General features: G+C 39.4%; 1 protein-coding gene across 1 annotated transcript in view; it reads left to right on the forward strand.

Moving 5' to 3' along the window:
• Positions 1 to 16,558, forward strand: part of BBOX1 (gamma-butyrobetaine hydroxylase 1) — a 38,550-nt gene extending 21,992 nt beyond the window's left edge. Inside the window, exons 5-9 of the mRNA XM_068399958.1 lie at positions 2,841 to 3,039; positions 10,036 to 10,141; positions 11,831 to 12,027; positions 12,704 to 12,870; positions 14,527 to 16,558. Coding sequence (XP_068256059.1) covers positions 2,841 to 3,039; positions 10,036 to 10,141; positions 11,831 to 12,027; positions 12,704 to 12,870; positions 14,527 to 14,687 — 830 coding nt within the window. The 3' untranslated portion in view covers positions 14,688 to 16,558. The remainder of the gene's footprint in view (positions 1 to 2,840; positions 3,040 to 10,035; positions 10,142 to 11,830; positions 12,028 to 12,703; positions 12,871 to 14,526) is intronic.
• Positions 16,559 to 17,618: the final 1,060 nt, after the last annotated feature.

Below are 17,618 nucleotides of genomic sequence, written 5' to 3' on the forward strand. Positions count from 1 at the left end.
ATTTTGCTGTTAGAGTTTATACCACGCTATAAAATGCTCACACACAGGCACTGGTTACATTACCTTAGTGTGCCCATGTCTGTGTTTAAGGCGAGCCTTATAGCTTGCTTAACTTGCTTCTACTTTTTGTGTGCAACAAGCCACCACTTTAGCTACCTTGTTCTGTGGTGGGTGGCCATTCAGCCAGAGTGGTGAATGTCCCTGTTGGAGGCCTCTTGAAGGACTGTGTGTTTACTTGAGGGAAAATGTCAAGAAAATATCATCCTGGGGAGGTTGCTTAGACTTACTCTAGACATGTGTGCCCTCAGATGTGAGTAACTGGATAGGCTTTCCCCCAGCAGGTTCCCAAGACTTACTTCAGTTATATATGTCCTCAGACAGGAATAACTGGACAGGCTTTCCCTCATTAGCTGCCCTCTGCTGTTGTGGACTACAAGAAGTGGAGAGCAGCTGTTGTCTTCTCCTGAGTCCTCTCTGAAAGGAGGACTCCAGCAGCACTGTTGACCTGAAGGGCTGCTCTTCTGCATAATGCTTCTCCTCTCTGGGCCAGAGCCCAAACACCTCTGCAAGTCTCACAGGAGCTGGTGAAGCCTGGGCTGGGGGAAGAGGTTGCCTGCTCTTCTCTCCTAGCTGCACTCCTGAGCTCCTAAGGGGAGTCTTGAGACTTGGCTCACCCTTGGGTGAGTGTGGGCACGTTCCCTCACCATTTGCAGTGAGCCATTCAAAGTCCAGAAAATGAAGAGCAGTGAGAGACAAGTACTAAATTCTTCATCTCTGTGTGTCCGTATCTCTCCTGGAGAAAGGTGACTGTTGCCTGAAATTGGGAGGAACAAAGTAGAAGGCGTGGGACTTCTGTTCTGGGACAGAAAAGAGGTGAGAAAGGAAAAGCTGTTTTTAGGTGCCTGTGAAGGGGCTGCCTAGCTCTGTAAACACTTGGTCCATTCCTATGGCTCACACTGGAATTGAGAGTGCCTCCAACGTAAGCTAAGACAACCCACTTCATGCAAGAAGAAGATTCTTCATTAGACCTGCTGATAGGACCTCCTTCTTACCTTGGTAATCAAGATCTTATGAGAGAGAGAAAATCCTAGTCTTGACATCTCTACTTGGGTCAAGGTCTCAAAATCTAAGGTTGCCTCATGGAGAAGGAAGGAAGTGCACAGGAAAGAGGACACAAAATAAACCAAGAAGAACAAAAATAAAAGCAAGAAGTAATAAATAAGTGCACAGCCCAGAATCTGATCGGGGCAGCTAGAATCCAGGTGCACTCACACTTTAATGCCCAGACACAGGGATTTTAGCAAAGCAAAATAAATACTTGCTGGGAAGACAGGGCTAGCTAGCCTCAGCTGAGCTCCTTTCACTCTGCCTGGTGGGAGCCGTCCTCTTCACTTCCAGTGCAGCAGTTCAGAGGATGCTGGTTTTAGTTGCCAGCGTGCACCCAAGTGACCTGTGGTGACACGCCAGGAGTTACAGGCAGTGTGTTCTCCTGGAGATCAGAGGGGACAACCAAGGGCATTGCATTAACACCTTGGCTACAGTAGCTGAAGTTGTGGCTAGATCATCACCTTGCCTTCAGTGGTGACCAGATGCCAAGAACAGTGCTAGAGGAGTCGTGTATTCTCCTCTGGGGAAGCCTAATCAGATGAGGGACGTATCCTGGCATTTAACGTAGGCGGAGTGGGACTTAAGCTGCAAGCAGACACTGTGCCTTCCCACAGCGTGCCTGGGGGCTTTGTCCTCTGCCTGGCTAGACATGTAACAAGCCTTGCCTCTTCCAGGTGCAACCTCCAGCACTGTAATCCAGATCAAAATTGTAAGTGTGTACAGTTTTGTTGAATGCAGAATACTGTAGGCATCACTTTTAGAACTTACCTGTGTTGGAAGATGAGATTTGGATTGTGTAGCCTGTTATGAAATGAAAAATCTGCCTAGATTTCATGATCATGAACCAAATGGCTGTGGGTTTCCATCTTGCACATGACAAGTTCTATTCAGCAAGCAAATGGGTGATTATGGTAGAAAATAGAAGTTCTAATACTCCTCTATTTTCATATGCTCTTATAATCAATTTTGTTTGAGAATGGGCATGACATAACTCCTTGCTCATCACTCAGTCTTTCCATCATTTTATTTACCTTCTGGCAGTGCTTGGATCCATGAACATCCTGGGCTTTCCTTTGCATCTTCCTGAAATAAGATAAATGCTGAGGAAAAAAATCTGCAGAGGAAAAGACAAGGAATGACACTGTCCTGCAGAATTTAACGTAACTGGATATGATTTCATGAAGACAAATCTACAAAAGAAAATTGAACAGTCACTTGTGCAACTGATATAGTTACTCTGCTTCTAAGCTGTTATAGTGATATATGTCTCTTCTGTTCTGCATCAGGAATATAATGTTTTCATTATTATATATCCATACAATAATACCTCTGAGGGAGAACCCAGGGTGCTCCATGCTATTTTCACCTAGACAAGAAACTTTCAAAGCAATCTCAGTTTCAAATTTTCACTCTTGTGGTTCACCAGTACAGACAGAAAAAGGAATATGCACATTTCTCATGTACTGTTAACAAAAAAAAAAATATCCCTTTCAAAAGGGCTTTCATTCAGCTTCTGAGCTAAAATTTCTTTACTGCAATGTTTTGCTGAGTTTCATCACAAAGATTGCTTGTTATCCATGCAAACTCAGGGACCCAGTTTCAGGTGGCTGGCTGCAGGATTGAGGGCGTAGTCACAAATGCATAGAAATCCCGTTAACTTCATACTTTGACCATGTCCTGAGCTTTGATGCTAAAACAGCTAAGCACTTGTTTCTCTATTTCTTCCCTTTCAGAACGCCGGTACTGGGGCTCAGACCTGCAACTCCCCAAAATACCTTTTGAAGAAATCATGTACAATGATGAAAGCATGTATAAGTGGCTGTGCACCCTGAAGAAAGTAGGAATCGTGCTACTAACAGGAGCTGCTACTAGGCAGGGAGAGTTGGTTAAACTTGGCCACAGGATCGGGTTCCTGCGTCTCACTTTTTACGGGTGAGTTTGTTTTTTAATAGCCTTGCTTTGCTGGCAATGTAATCACCTCTAACGTACTTCACTTCAGCTTGTGGACCTATTTTGTGGGTTAATTTATTGAAACAATGTGATTTTTTTTTTTTTTTTTTTTTTTCCTCTGCATGTTAGAAAATGTGGCATCAATTAATATTCTGTACAGGAGGATTGTTTTGCTGTCACAGGGAGGGTATGTAAAGAAGAGCAGCAATAACATTAACTGCTGAGAGAAGGAAAAATGTCTGAAAACAGATGATGTCAAATAAAAGATAACCACAAGATAGCCGTACTTATCTGTACCATGGAAACAAATCAAAAATCCCTAATCCAGTCCCCTTCTGAATAGAGGAAATTATCTGTACTGAAACTTTTCCTTAGCCTGATTTTGAGTCATGGGAATAGGTAAGACTTAGATGATGTTACTGTGTCTCACATCACCGAGAAGATCGGCAGAGTACCCATTTCCCTGCTTGCAGCTGAGTCTGCTCTGGAAAGCCACAGCCAGTCCCAGCAAGCATTTTTTTTTAAGAGCTCAGCCTGCAGGAGTGCAATCAGGAACTTGTAAATCATCCTTTGAATGCCAAGAGGTGGTAAACTGAACCTCTACCTCCTCAAGCACCTACTAGGTGAGTAAACAAATGATGATGGTAGCTCATGTCTTGCTGAGCTGAGTCAGTGACCCCCCATCTAGCTAAGTAAAGGAGCAGTGTTATTAGCTGATTGCCCTGTCCCTCACCCCCAGCTGTTGGTATAATTTTTTACAAATAAAACAAAAAACCCTATTACTTGGTTGTGTGCTTATTCTTAAAAAAAAAAATAATTAACAAAAATAGATAGTAATATTTAAGCATAATTGTGATTTCTTGGTACCTGAATAGCCACCGAAAACAGAACATTCAGGGTTTTCCATCTGAAAAGGTCCCTTCTCCCTCATAATAGAATAAAAGATAATAAAAATTATGGCAATAGTTCTTCTTCACTTGGATTTACCTCTAGTTCAGAGAATAAGCAAACAAACCATGGGGTCAATAAACAGTGTCTCCTCCTTTGTCTAAAAAAAAAAAAAAAAAAAAAAAAAATGTGGAAAAAATTTCAACCTTGGCCAGAAAGACCATATTCCCGCAAGACAGAAGGAAAGATTTTGTGCCCCTTAACCCTCCTGTGTGAAGGCACATACGAGCCATGCTGGGATATGCAATGCAGGTCAGGCTGGTAAAAGCAGCACTGTGATACCCAGAAAATTACATGTGTAAGTTGCTTCTGACCCCATCTCCATCCTTCATTTTTGTTTCATTTATGTTGAAAGTCAACCTGTTTGTGCAGAATTTTTCCCCACGCTTCAAATTAGGAAAACTGGCTCAAGAAATCTTCCAGAAATTGGCAGAAACTCAAGTGAACGCATAGCATGTACAACAGCCTGTGAGAACGGCATTTTAAAATCTTTTTTCTATTGTCTTTCAAAAAGAGGGGATGAAGAGAATAACTGCTTTAAAATACCATTAGTATTATGAAGCTTTTTTTGTCAGTTCCAGCAGCCATTACAATATTTGTAAAGCTTTAAAGGGTGTAATGTACAAATGTACTAGGGTAGTTAAGATAATGAGCTTTCATTAAGGTGTGGTTTCCTCTTTCTGCTTACTGTGCCAGAAGCAAAAGTGGTTTTTAAAGTTAACTGGGATTCAGTCATGTTAATCCTACTGAAATAAACGGGAGCAGAACCCCCTGCTTGGCTTGGAAACCTCATCCAGTGCTACGAAACATTTTCTACCATTAAAACCATTCCTAATGTCAAGCAGTTCTATGTTTGGCAGTCTACTATGGTCTCAATTTAAAACTTGCATCATTATGAAAATACTACTGCTTTCTATTTCTGTTTTGACGTGATCCTAATGACAGATACGAGGAGATTCTTAGGGCTATCCAATCCTGATCATATCTGAGGGTGTTTCACAGCTTTCCTCGGTATCTGAAGGATGAAACATTCATTCTCTTTGTATCCAAGGCAGCTGCACAAGCATTTTGAGTTAGGAATAAATATAGCAAGCCCCAGATAACAACAAAAAAATGTTGGTTCTTTGTTAAAGCATACCACTAAAAGAAAATGTGTAATATCTCCAAAATACCTAAATACCTCACGGGAGAGGGGAAAAAAAAAAACCCCATACAACCCCTTCAACATATTATACCAGGGATTTGTGCTTGGGTTACAACAGAAGCTTTAGTTGCTTTCCTAAGTTTCAGGGGTGAGGAACTGGATCTACAAGAAGTTCCCAGATCCTAAAACTGGAAATGATCTTTAAATCTTCTAGACTGATGTTCTTGACATGGCAACCCACTGTATTTCACGTATTGTCTATCTGCTGAGCCCTGTAACATGTTTTTCACTAAAGCATTCAAAAGTTTTTTATATTTAACTCAGCAGCATTGTGAAATAAAGTCTACCATTCTGCCTGGTGCTTTGCCTCAGCTCTTAATCATCCTCGCTGTTTAAAACTACTGCCAACTGTCTGCTTGAAACTCTCTACAACATCCAGCTTGTGATAACTCTGCTGTGTTTAAGAGAGACTGAAAGGTCCCTTTCTGTGTAAATGTGCATTAACTGTTAGGATATCCTTTCCTTGTCTAAGTTCAGCTAACAAGAGATTCAAACTGCCCTAGGGAGACTTGCCAGTTTATCACTTGTGTCATCAGAATGGAGTTTTTCCAATTAAAAGTTAGTCTTGCCCCTCACTGACTCTTCCCTAATATGACTATAAACAGTAATGATTGTTAAATGCTTCACAGTGTTTAAAGTCAGCTTGAATTAATGTTTACTCTCTTTAAGGATCACTTTTATTAAAGTAATTTGTCAGGGTGAGTTCTGAGTCTTAGGGGGAGAGAGAGAGAGAGAGATATTTGACAGTGTTTTAATACATCCTACAAAGAACCTCCTGCCCATTAATGTTCCATACAAGATCAAGGTTGAAATGTGACCTTGGTCCACACCAATTGAGGAAGTAATGGTTGGAGCTCCTTTCACTGTTTAAATCAGATTGGTGTTGATTAAACCTTATTTTTACGTTTCCTTAAGTATTAGGGTTCACAATAAAGGAACGATAAAAGTCTGTAAGTCTCTTCTTTTCCAAAACCTATTTGCTAATTCATGTATTTATTAGGCTGCAGAAAAAGGGTTTCAATGTTATGGAAATTTTCCAATTGACTACAAATTCTGCATTTAAAAGAAAACATACTTAGAATATTTAGTTTAGTTGAGTTTTGGTGGTGTTTTTTTTTTCCTTTTAAACACAGTTGTAGTATTTAAAAGTCTTGAAATCTGGTTTGCATCATTCCAGTTGAGCCACCATGGTTAGATTTACTCTAGGTCATTTGACAGTCCCTAATTATTTTTGTGTATGGTTAGGTTGATTTTACAATATTAAATTAAAATTTTACAATATTAAATTAATTTTAAAATATTAAATTAAAGAGCATAAGGTCAAAGAGCGTCTGACATCCAAAGGCCAGTTTTGCAGACTAGTCTGGATTTCAGGTAACACAAACCAGCTCTGCCACAGAGCTGACATCTTCAGCAACATTCAGCTGCTCTCATCACCATACTGGTGATGTTAATGATTACTGCTTTTATATATATATATATATATATATATATATTTTTAATGACTCTTTAGACCATGTTTTCTCCTTAAGAACTCTGCTTGGGGGTAAAAAAAAAAAGAGAGGGAGGGAGGAAATCCTAAAATACTGGAAAATGCAAGCAGGATCGTACATAAACTTTGTATTGTTACAACTAGTGGTTTAAGAAACTATCCATAAAGTATTTTTAAAAAATTAAGTCACAAAACTAGTTCCAAATGTTCTAATACAGACGCATATGAAGTGGTAACATGCTAAACTTATCAGAAAATAGAGAACAGTATTCAAACAGCTTAATAACCCAGTGTTTGTTAAACGTATAATTTGTCACGTGAAGTCTTGAAAAATACTTTATGGTTTTGGCTTATTTTTGGATATTGGTGGTGGTGGGGGGGGTGTTTCATAAGGAACAAATTTTTTATTTTTTTACCACGTATAACTGGAACCCAGCCTAAAAGTATTATGGAAAAGACTTCTTTCCTTATAGTATCTTTTCTCCTAATTTAACCTGTTTAATTTTCAGCTGTAGTTATTGTAGTGCCTGGTCTTGCTCTTACGTATTTTTCGCAGTGGCAGAAACTCCATTGAGTTTTCAGTCTTAATGACAGACTTAGAGCAGCATTTTACAGTCCATCTCTTCACCTCTAAAACAGAAGTTCATTTCTTACTGGCATCCAATTCTGAGGTGGCTTTTACAACTGTAATAAAATAATAACTTTGGGTAATTCCCTTGCTATTTCACTAGCAGCCAAATACAAGGCCTACCAAATATTATAAATAAAAGGATAAATTTGGAATTGGCAAGCTTGCCAAATAAAACATTACCTCAACAGGGCCATGAATTTTAAACTGAAATGTAACAGCAATCAATATAGCCCTGACACGTGGGAAAACAAAAGCCTTTTTTCTTGTCTAGATATCTGTTTGGTACATGCTACCTAAAATGTCATTACTGTAAAAAGTGGAAATAGTCTCTGTATCAGCCACATCACAACATCAAGGGGTTCCACACTTCTAAATTGACCTTTTTCTTTACATTACAGAGGCACAACTCCACTAACAAGGTCTCCAGTCACACCACAATTCATATTTCCAACTTCTCGTGCCCTAGACCTCATGCTCCTCCCCTGTTCTGAAGCCTTGTCCAGGGCTTGGGGTGGCATGAAGGGCTTCCTTCGGGGCCCCAGCACTCCCACTGAAATAGCCAAGCCATCTGCAGCTCCTGGAGGGCTTCAGCTGCAGGAGAAGGACATGGGTCCCAAATCTCTTATGAATGGGGTGTAGATTTTTTTTTAATAAAGTGCAAGACTAGATGATTCAAGTGTGGCTCCAGTTCCTAGTGCAGCAGTTTTTCAAGGCTAAGGATGGAACAGACAGGCTAGTTTTCTGCTCAGGGAGACTGAGCCCACATTACCACTCTATGCAAAAAAATTGCTACACCTGCCTGGTGCCAAATTTCCTCCTCTGTCAAACAGCCTGAGCAATTAATGTTGAAATCTGACCCTAATTACTAAACCATAAACCATTCCACCCTGCTTTGCTCTCACTAAGGGCCAAGAGTCTCTGACATTACCCACATTTTCTTCCTTTACTTCTCCTGTGCTCTCCCCGTGACTGAGTTGATACTTCAGCTCAGTTGAGACTTTGACAAAGGAAGGTTGATTTTATTCACAGTCAGCACTGAGCTCCCTATCAGCATCACTGACTTCAAGTCAGTAACTTGAGCTTTGTCCGAAGCTCCTTGCACAGAAGGAAAGCTCCTGGGGACCAGCTCCCCCCGCAAAGCGTAACAGCATGAAAGCACTGACCCCTTTTGCAAAACCTTACCATGATTTTCTAAAGTACTACTATTCCAGCAATTGTATGTATTGCATATAAATGAGACAATTAAAATGTGTTAAATAGTTTTAGAACCATCAAGTGACATTGAAGCCTTTTAAATTAAAGATATAGTGAACCTAGCTACCTTCAACACTAACGACAAGGATGACATAAGAGGCTGTTTTTTGGCTGTAAAATTGGGAACTACGGAAGTGTGGTTGAAATTATCATACTTGACTACTGAAGTCATGTATGATGAATATGTGCTGTACCAAATAATAAAAATTATTTCTCTCAGGCAGTTAAACACATTTGCAAATGTTCAAGGGGGTTTTCCCCCTGGCAATTTCAGAAATTTAGCGTTTTGTATAGTTTCTATACTAAATACCACTCCTAGAACAAAACTGTTTGTATACCGTATCTAAATCATATTGGTCTGCATGTTTTTTAGCCTGTTTTCTTTTTTAAACTATTATTAAGAAGTAATGCTAGAGACACACCATCTGAAACATAATATATTTGGTCTATAGTATTTCACAAGGGAAAATGAGTTTCATATTTGCTTTTAAATCACTTATGCTCCTGTGATTACATGGACGGCATATGGTGACTTACACTTTTCCAGACAAATGTCTGGATCTATAACATGCATCTGCTCAGGACTGTCTTCAATCATGTGAACTCTGTACAAATGAAACCTGTGGTTCTCGGTCTTAAATTCTCCTGCATGGTGTGTGACTCGAAACAGGTTTTGATTGTGCTGCAACGTGATGTATAGGTGTCTTTGCCATATAACTAAGACTTCCCCTTCCCCCTGCAGTTGTCAGTAAACTTTCTTACTGAACTTTGTCAAATTTCAAGACAGAAACTATGTAACAAAATTAATGGAGGTAATTCTCAGAAAGAGCTCAGAGAAAGGGAAGAAATTACAAAGTCTTTCATCAAGACATTTTCCTATAGCAACAAGTCTTCAAGTTACAGGAAAGATCCCCCTGCAAAGGACACTCTATTTTCTAAGATCATAAAGCTTTAAAAATCATTTTTGGGAAAAGTTACATAGCCTTTAACAATTTCATATTTCATTGATAATGTGCTCCCCCTGGCAGGGAGAAATGGAAGGTTGACAAAAAGAAATGGGCCAACTTCCACTCTCTTGTTTCTGAAGGCTCAGTGATAAGATGGTGATTTATCCTAGCAGATACCTCTTGGTTAGTGTCTTCATCCGATGTTTGCACTCGGCAACGTACCGCCGCTGGAAAGCCATCATTCTTCTAGATGCTACACTGGGGCCAGATGTCCCTTGGCACACTTAAATGTCTAGCTTGAGTCTAGGACTGCTGAAATAAGCCTTCTTTGCTGGGATGGGCGGACACTGCATAATAAGTATTTCCTTATAATTTTACAATATTTTCCTGTTCAAGGATGGAATGACTCTTTTGTCCTGTGATTTCACAGTTTTGATGTGTACTGTCTGGCATGCTGGCTGGCTGTTTTAACATGTTTTCTCTTTTCCCTTTCATTATAAAGACCAACTTGGCAAGTGCAAGACAAAGCAGATGCTAACAATGTGGCTTATACAACCGGGAAACTATGTTTTCACACCGATTACCCTGTTCTGCAGCATCCACCTGGGGTAAGGTGAAGCTACTGACTTTTTCACAACACAAAAGGGGAAAGGGAAATGTTCCTATAGCGTGAAGTATGGTTAGCGTTCAGTGACTCTGAATTTTGTCTTAAAGGAGCAATCTAAAAATAACAATATATTAATCTGCATATAACAATCTATATACACAGGTATGCAATATATACATTATGATGTAAATTCTGCATAACAAGCCCATTATGTATGCCATAATTTTTAAATGGAAACTCACAAAGTATTGAGAATATTACCATATGAGAAAGCATTAGAGTCCCATATGTGCTTTTGAGGCTGCTTTTGTTGTACTGAAGAAGCTGGGTGACTACATGCTGTAGTCAAGTTGTGACATCTTAGGATATGTCTGTTCACCTCAAAAGGAGAACATATTAGAAGAAATATGATTAAGATGTTATATTCTCTTTTCTAGAAATTGATTTAAATTAGACCCTTATCTGCCTTTTCATAATTAGACAAAAAAGGAGCATTTTGTAAAGCTGGACAACAACCACAGAAAATACATTTTCTCCTAATCCCTGTTGTATCAAAGCCTAATCCGCATCATTGACCAGGGAACAGAGAAGTAGTAGGAACAGGTACAAAGGAACAAAGATAATCCTGGGAAAGTTTGCATCTATAAGCTTCACACCTACAACTTCCCCTTCTCATGTTGTGGAGTACTTTGTATCAGCTGTTTCTATAATTAAACAAAAAAAATGATGTTATTTATCCACAAGTAAGTGCCAAATACTTCACACTAACATCACCTATTAAAATCATTTAGATGCTGTTCATTAATGTGGAGTAAGAATGGAACAGGGCTTCATTAATAGATTGTTTGCCCCTTCATCACCATCATCAAGGTCTGCAGGTCCAGCTGGTGAGAAGATTCTGGGACATACCTGTTCTCTGCCCCTCTTTCTTCTCCTGGTTTGTTTTGTTTTTTTCTCCTAGTGGTCTCAGAAATAATTCACTATCATGGAAGGGAAAGGTGATCGCTGTTACCATTGGTTTGACAGATGTATTTTGTGTAGTTTGGCTGAGATGAACGGTGGTGCTTTGTGTGATGCTGGGCTCCCTGATGCCACAGGGAGTTTTACTGCCTGCGTCAGCAGCTCAGATTTACACTGGTGCAACTGAGAGCCCAGGTTAGGATTTCTGCTCCATCTTATGCCTTGGCTATTTTACTGTGAAATGAAACGGAACTGTCTTAATCCTACTTTATGATAGAGACACTGGGCCTGTTGCCTTCTACGAGAGCTGCCTTTTCCCCTCTATGAGCAGATCATTCACTGTAGGTTTTGTTTCTGAAAGAGAAAACTAATCCTCCTTGTTGGGATAAGTCTGCAATGCATTTAAAATTATACAACTGCCACAAAGAGGGACTGAAAGGAGTGAGACCAGAGCTTTGCAGTTGACTCGCAGGTTGTAAGCATTAGAAGAGCCCAAATGGGATGGATTTATGAACATGCTACTTTAGTTTTCTGCCTGTGTGACAGTGGTGGCAGGGTGCTGTGAAGATGCAGTAATGGGAACTCAGTCTTTTGCTGGGGAAAAAAACCCCAAAAACCCAAAAAAACCCCAAACAAAAAAGCAGAACTACAGATATGAGGGAACTGATACTAATGAACTGTTAAATATGCAAGCTAATTCTTCTCGTAATGAGATGTTAATTCATTCCAGGTTCAGTTTCTCCACTGTATAAAGCAAACAGCTGTAGGAGGTGAAAGTGAACTTGTAGATGGATTTCACGTATCCAACAAGCTGCAGAAACAAAATCCTCAAGCGTATCAGATCCTGTCCTCTACTGATGTAGACTATACAGATACTGGGGTGGACTACTGTGATTTTGCTGTGCAATGTAAACAAAGGATTATAGAGTGAGTAGTTTCAACAACACTGAAAAATAAACCCCCTGTTCTATGGTGCATTACATGTTGGTAGGAGAAGGTCTGCTCCTGCCACCTTGTGGGAAGAACACTGGTTTAATTTGGTCTGTAGTTATTTTGGGGTTGTTCTTTTGTTTGGTTGGGTTTTTTGCCAGTGTGTTATTTGTTCTTTGCTTTGTACCACCACAGCATAGTTTTCCTTATTTGGCTTTGCCACACACCAGCAAGAAGTCGTGGTAATTAGAGCAGCTCCTAGGTACAGACACAGGTTAACAGCAGCTGGGTCTGTTACTAAATTCCAGCTGATGTACATCTGTATTGTGCCAAAGAGAGGTCCTATTTTGAAGCATTTAGATTAAGAACTATATATTATAAAAAGATCAAATGCAAATGATTATAATCTCCTCTGAATTTAAAGAGTTTACAGTTCTACAATTGAAGTGTATAGAGTACAGGTGTTTGAGGAAATCAAGTGTCTGCACTTTCTCCTGATTATCTGTTTTCCTAGTTAGGCTTAATTATCAAAATCCAACCCAATAACAACCTGAATTTCACTATAGAAACATACTGAAATTCCAGCAGGGGAGTTTGGTTGCTGTTTAACCATCTTAAAATGTTTCAGTGACAACGTAATACATTCCTTTTCCTTTCCTTCTCTGTCTTATAGCGTGGATTCCAGAGGCCAAGCAGTTCGCATCAATTATAATAATGCAACAAGAGACACAGTGTTTGACATACCAGCTGAAAAAGTGAGGCCATTTTATGCAGCTCTAAAGGAATTTGATGATTTATTAAACAGTGCAGAACACAAGTTTACTTACAAGCTGAAACCAGGTCAGTAAGTTGCTTCTCCTCGCAATGATTTTTCACGTTTTTCCTAACAGTCAAAACACTTGAGCATTGTTAGCACTGGTACTGAGAGGAAATTTCAGTCCTTCTATCACCTGTTTTATTTCAAACTGCATCCTTACATTCATCTTATGGATTTCTTTTGCCATTATTACACTATAAAGAAAAAAAAAAAGATTCTATTTCCCCCCACACACACTATCTATTGATTAGTCCAATGTATCTTTATACTACATCAAAAACCCTTACCATATAAGAAATTGTAACTTGTCATATCAATACCACCACAGATGGGACATACCGCTTGTAAGACTGCTGTGCCATCCCAGTTCAGTGTCTGTTCATTAAATGATACACAATTACATACTTTTTCTTCTGCTTCATTTGATGCAGAGTACGGACGTTAAGCCAAATGATACATCCTTCTCTATGGCACTTTAATTTGTTAGTGGGGCACCTTCCCAATGGCTGCAGGAGTTGCAGAACATCTAGAAGATGATACAGATGCATAATGTATGTGCATAACGCTGAAGGAACCTAACAGTGCCATGGGGAATTCGGTTACCGTCTTTGCTTAGTCACCAAACGCCAGTGAAATGCTGGATGAACTACTGAAGGCCACTGCTGCTGTGCTGCTTTTTCTGGGTGGCCTATGCAAGACATCTGGAGGCAGATTTGCAGAAGTGCTAAGTGCTCTAAACTTCAGCTAGAGTCGTACAGGGCTGTGTTTTGAACATAAAACATGCTGTAAAAATGCTCTTTATGCTTTAAAAGCCAGTCCGTGCATATATTTAACTGCTTTGGCCTTGATGTCTGTTCTTTCATTCCCCAGCTATAAAATAAAGATATGAATAGTCCCTCATCTCTCAAGAGATGTTACAAAGTAAATTCATTAGTGTAGCTGACAGCCTCATGTACTGTGATGATAGTGTCTTTAAAATGTCTATGAGGAAATGAATCTCTCTCTGTTGGGAAGGTGCAATAAAATAATTTATAAGATCACATAATAAATGGTAAAACAAAGTACCTCACATTACATTAGTTCCATCCATCCCATCAATTAACACACCAAAATGGTAGCAGAGGGGAGGGGCAGAAGGAAAGAAAGACTATAAAGTTATTTAATGAGAGATTTATCATAAAGGTGGCACACAAGGGAGAAAAATGTAAATGGCATGCTAGCCTTAATTAAGTGATTTCCTAACTTTCAATGGCTTGACTTTGTTCTTATAAAATTCTTGTAACAGGGATAGTAATGCAGGATGCGTATAGTACAAATAATACCAGACTTATCAAATAAAAATCATCCTAGTGACTTTCACCTTTTTTGTCTTTCCTGTGGATTTGCTGTAGTCGCCTCTCCCCTCAAGGCCTGCTTTTCTCAGTGTGGACTCCCCTGCCACTCCACTTTTTAACTCCTGCTTATACAAGAAAAGCAGCAGAGGTCAAAAGGGACCTGCCCTCACTGGTTGAGAATGACCAGCTAAATTAAAATATACTGTGTCGTTGCTGTGTATCTCCAGCCAAGCTACTTGAAATTATTGCTCCCTAACTGCTGGTATAAATCTACCTTCATGTTATCTGTTTGAAGAAATCAACTATAACATACCAAATATTAAACTTTGTGCAATCTCTTTGTAGGAGACGTAGTGACGTTTGATAACTGGCGCGTGCTTCATGGTCGCCAAAGCTACCAGTCGGGACCAGAAGTGACTCGTCACCTGGAAGGTGCCTATGCAGACTGGGATGTGGTCATGTCAAGGCTCCGGCTTCTCAGGAAGAGGGTCTTCAATAGGGACTGAGCTTTCTTCTAACTAGAACGAGCAAAACCTAGATTGTCTAACCTCAAAAAAAAAAAAAAATTAAAATTGCGTTTTCTTCTCAGAAGCTAACATCATGAATCCATTTTTGAGGTCCATAAGCTAAGAAACCTGTTGTTCATAACAATTTGAGGTTTGTCTGTGCCCTGGTCTTTGAATCTATAAAATGCATTGCTACCTCTGTCAGTTCATTTTCTTTTTAAAATCAGTGCGCAGAATGGCTTGAAAGATTATCACTTCGCTGGGCTGACTGGGTATCACAATGCCTTCATTTTCCTCTACAAATACACCTGCCCTCCCTAGAAGGCTTGGAAGGAAGCATCAAAAAAGAGCTTATAAATATTACTTACTAAAGATCTGTTATGAACAGCACCTTCCTCTGTTTTCAGAGAGGCATTCTTTATTGCATACATCATAACTAAAATTCATTATCAAAATAAGCAATTATTGCTGCAGAGATATTTCTATATACACACATTTCCAGGTACAACTCCACTTTAACACAAGATCTCATTCAACAGGTGCTGTATTCTGTACATCCCACCGTACACGCGATGGCTATCACAGCCACAAATAACTTCTACTACATTTCTAAATCCATAGGCTCAGAAACCACAGAGCTACCAGAGAATGCATCGTATTAATTTTCTTCTGCATTAGGAATAGAAGTAAATCTCAGTGTAGAGGTGGCAGACAGGGTTGGAAATCCCATCAGAAGCTGTGCACAGAGGTAATTAAGATCTGCAGGGCAGACAGACTTCTGGGCAAAGCCAGGAAGAGGAATGCTGATGCCACTTTGCAGCTAGAAATCACAAAGCATGAGAGGCGGTTATTGACTCCACACCTGGCAGAGAAGTGGCGACTGAACTCAGATCTGTTTTTGTTCCACCAAATACAAGAGCACGCCTCTGATAGACTTGGTCTGCAGGATATTTTTCTCTGGGTTGTATTCTGAAGAGAGATCACGCTATGTAAAAATTACTGCAGCCGAAGCAGTGGGTTTTTCCCTATATTCAGATGCCTAACTGAAAGACAAAGAATTTTAAAATACTTGGTTTTATACCCAACAATATGTCCACTGAATTTGTTCTTTACTGCCCTTACAGCTGCAGAGTTAACAGAGCGCCCTCTCACCCGTGCTGAGAGCCTGACAAAATAGCCACACCTCCACCCTCTGTTCAACTGTTTATTTTCAAACTATTCCTTGAAAGTCAAATAAATCCTTGTCTCTTCCTAGTAGGCTGAAACAGTAGAACTACAACTACAGAATTAAATAACTGTAGAATTAAATTTGTTGACACAAAAAAAACCCAACATAAGTGAGACCCTAACGTAAGCTTGCAAACACTTCCATAGCTTCTACTCATCACTTACAGTCAACAGATGTCTCAGCTGAATAATCAAATAAAACTAAATTAGGATTTGGTCATGACCTAGCATAGTGCGATTCGAATCCATTCCTCTTTAGTAAGTAGTGAAATGTTTTTATCAAAGTTTTGACATTAAGACATAGCATAACAAAACTGGCTTTTAGTGGTAATTTGATTTCTCGGTGCCTCCTTTAATAATTAATTTTGGAAACATGAGGAAAGTATTTTTTGCCTTTGCTATGAAAGGCAGAAAGGATGAGGAAAGGTTAACACCTATGTTCTGTAAGACACCAGCTCTACGTTAACTGTGATATTTTCCATATAACAATGTAGTGAAGATTGCAATTCATAACTTTATAACCAGACATCTTGGGATTTGTACCAACGGTTAACAGGGAAGAGATATTTTCTGCTTTTATTCTGTACTTTTCTAAAAACCCTTTTATTCAAATTTCTGTTTATTAAAAGCTGTTATGGAACTGATTACTGGTTTGGGCTCACCGGGAATCTCACACATAACATCTTGCACACAGATATGAAGTCATTATTGTTATTTACAAATGTTTGTAAATAGGATTAGACCTGGATCCATTCAGGTTTGTCCCATATACTTAACATATAGTTAAAATAAAACTAAACCCATAGCTTTGAACAGCTGTGGGGAAAACAAAAAAACAAACCAAAAAAATCCCCCAAATTAATCAAGGCTCTTAATGAATTTAATTTTGCACTGCTGGGATTTCTTGTCAGTGAAGTGTGCCCTATTAAAAACTCACACAAGAGATCCCTGAAGTTGATACTTTATGCCTGACATATGTTGTACTTTATATACCTGCACCTCCTTGAACTGTCCACATTTCCCCAAAAATATGTCATATCAATGTTAAATAAATAACATAATAATAATTTTAAAACAAGGCAGCTTTGCAGGTCACAGGCACATGCCACATACGCAGACAAGATGGGTGGGTGTAGGAGTGCTGTGGCTCCAGGTTCCCGATATCATGATCACTCTGCTTGCGTGCAATTTGCAGCATATAAATCCTTTAGTATTATATATAAACATAATTCAAGCTACTATATATTCAAGAAAGTATTTCATACAGAATAGAGCACAAATAATGGTAGAAACTGTTCACCAGGGGAAATGTGAGGTCCTGCACAAAGAAAATCTAATCCCTGCAACACCTGCATGAGCTATGGCACGATATCCAGTGTAACTGGGAAGGGACAGGCTGCCCACCCAAATCTGATGCACAATCAAACCCTATGTTTCTGGCTGCCAACCCTCTGCTCAACTTCTAGGATCCAGCTACTATCTATATCACAAATTTTGATATTAAACACATTTGCATATTACTAGGGTCGTTCTGGGAATAGAGAGTACGTACGTAACTATCTGCAAAGTAGATCTCCTGATGACTATACTGGTACCTGGTCAGGCTAAATAATGGAGGAAGCCCAAGATGGGTTTTTTTCCCCTTCATCTCCAAATCCACACCACAGGATGACATTGCAAAGCTTTCAGATAGGTCTAGCTTCT

The sequence above is a fragment of the Nyctibius grandis genome, chromosome 4 (assembly GCF_013368605.1).
Source record: "Nyctibius grandis isolate bNycGra1 chromosome 4, bNycGra1.pri, whole genome shotgun sequence".
In the NCBI taxonomy this organism is placed as follows: Eukaryota; Metazoa; Chordata; class Aves; order Nyctibiiformes; family Nyctibiidae; genus Nyctibius; species Nyctibius grandis.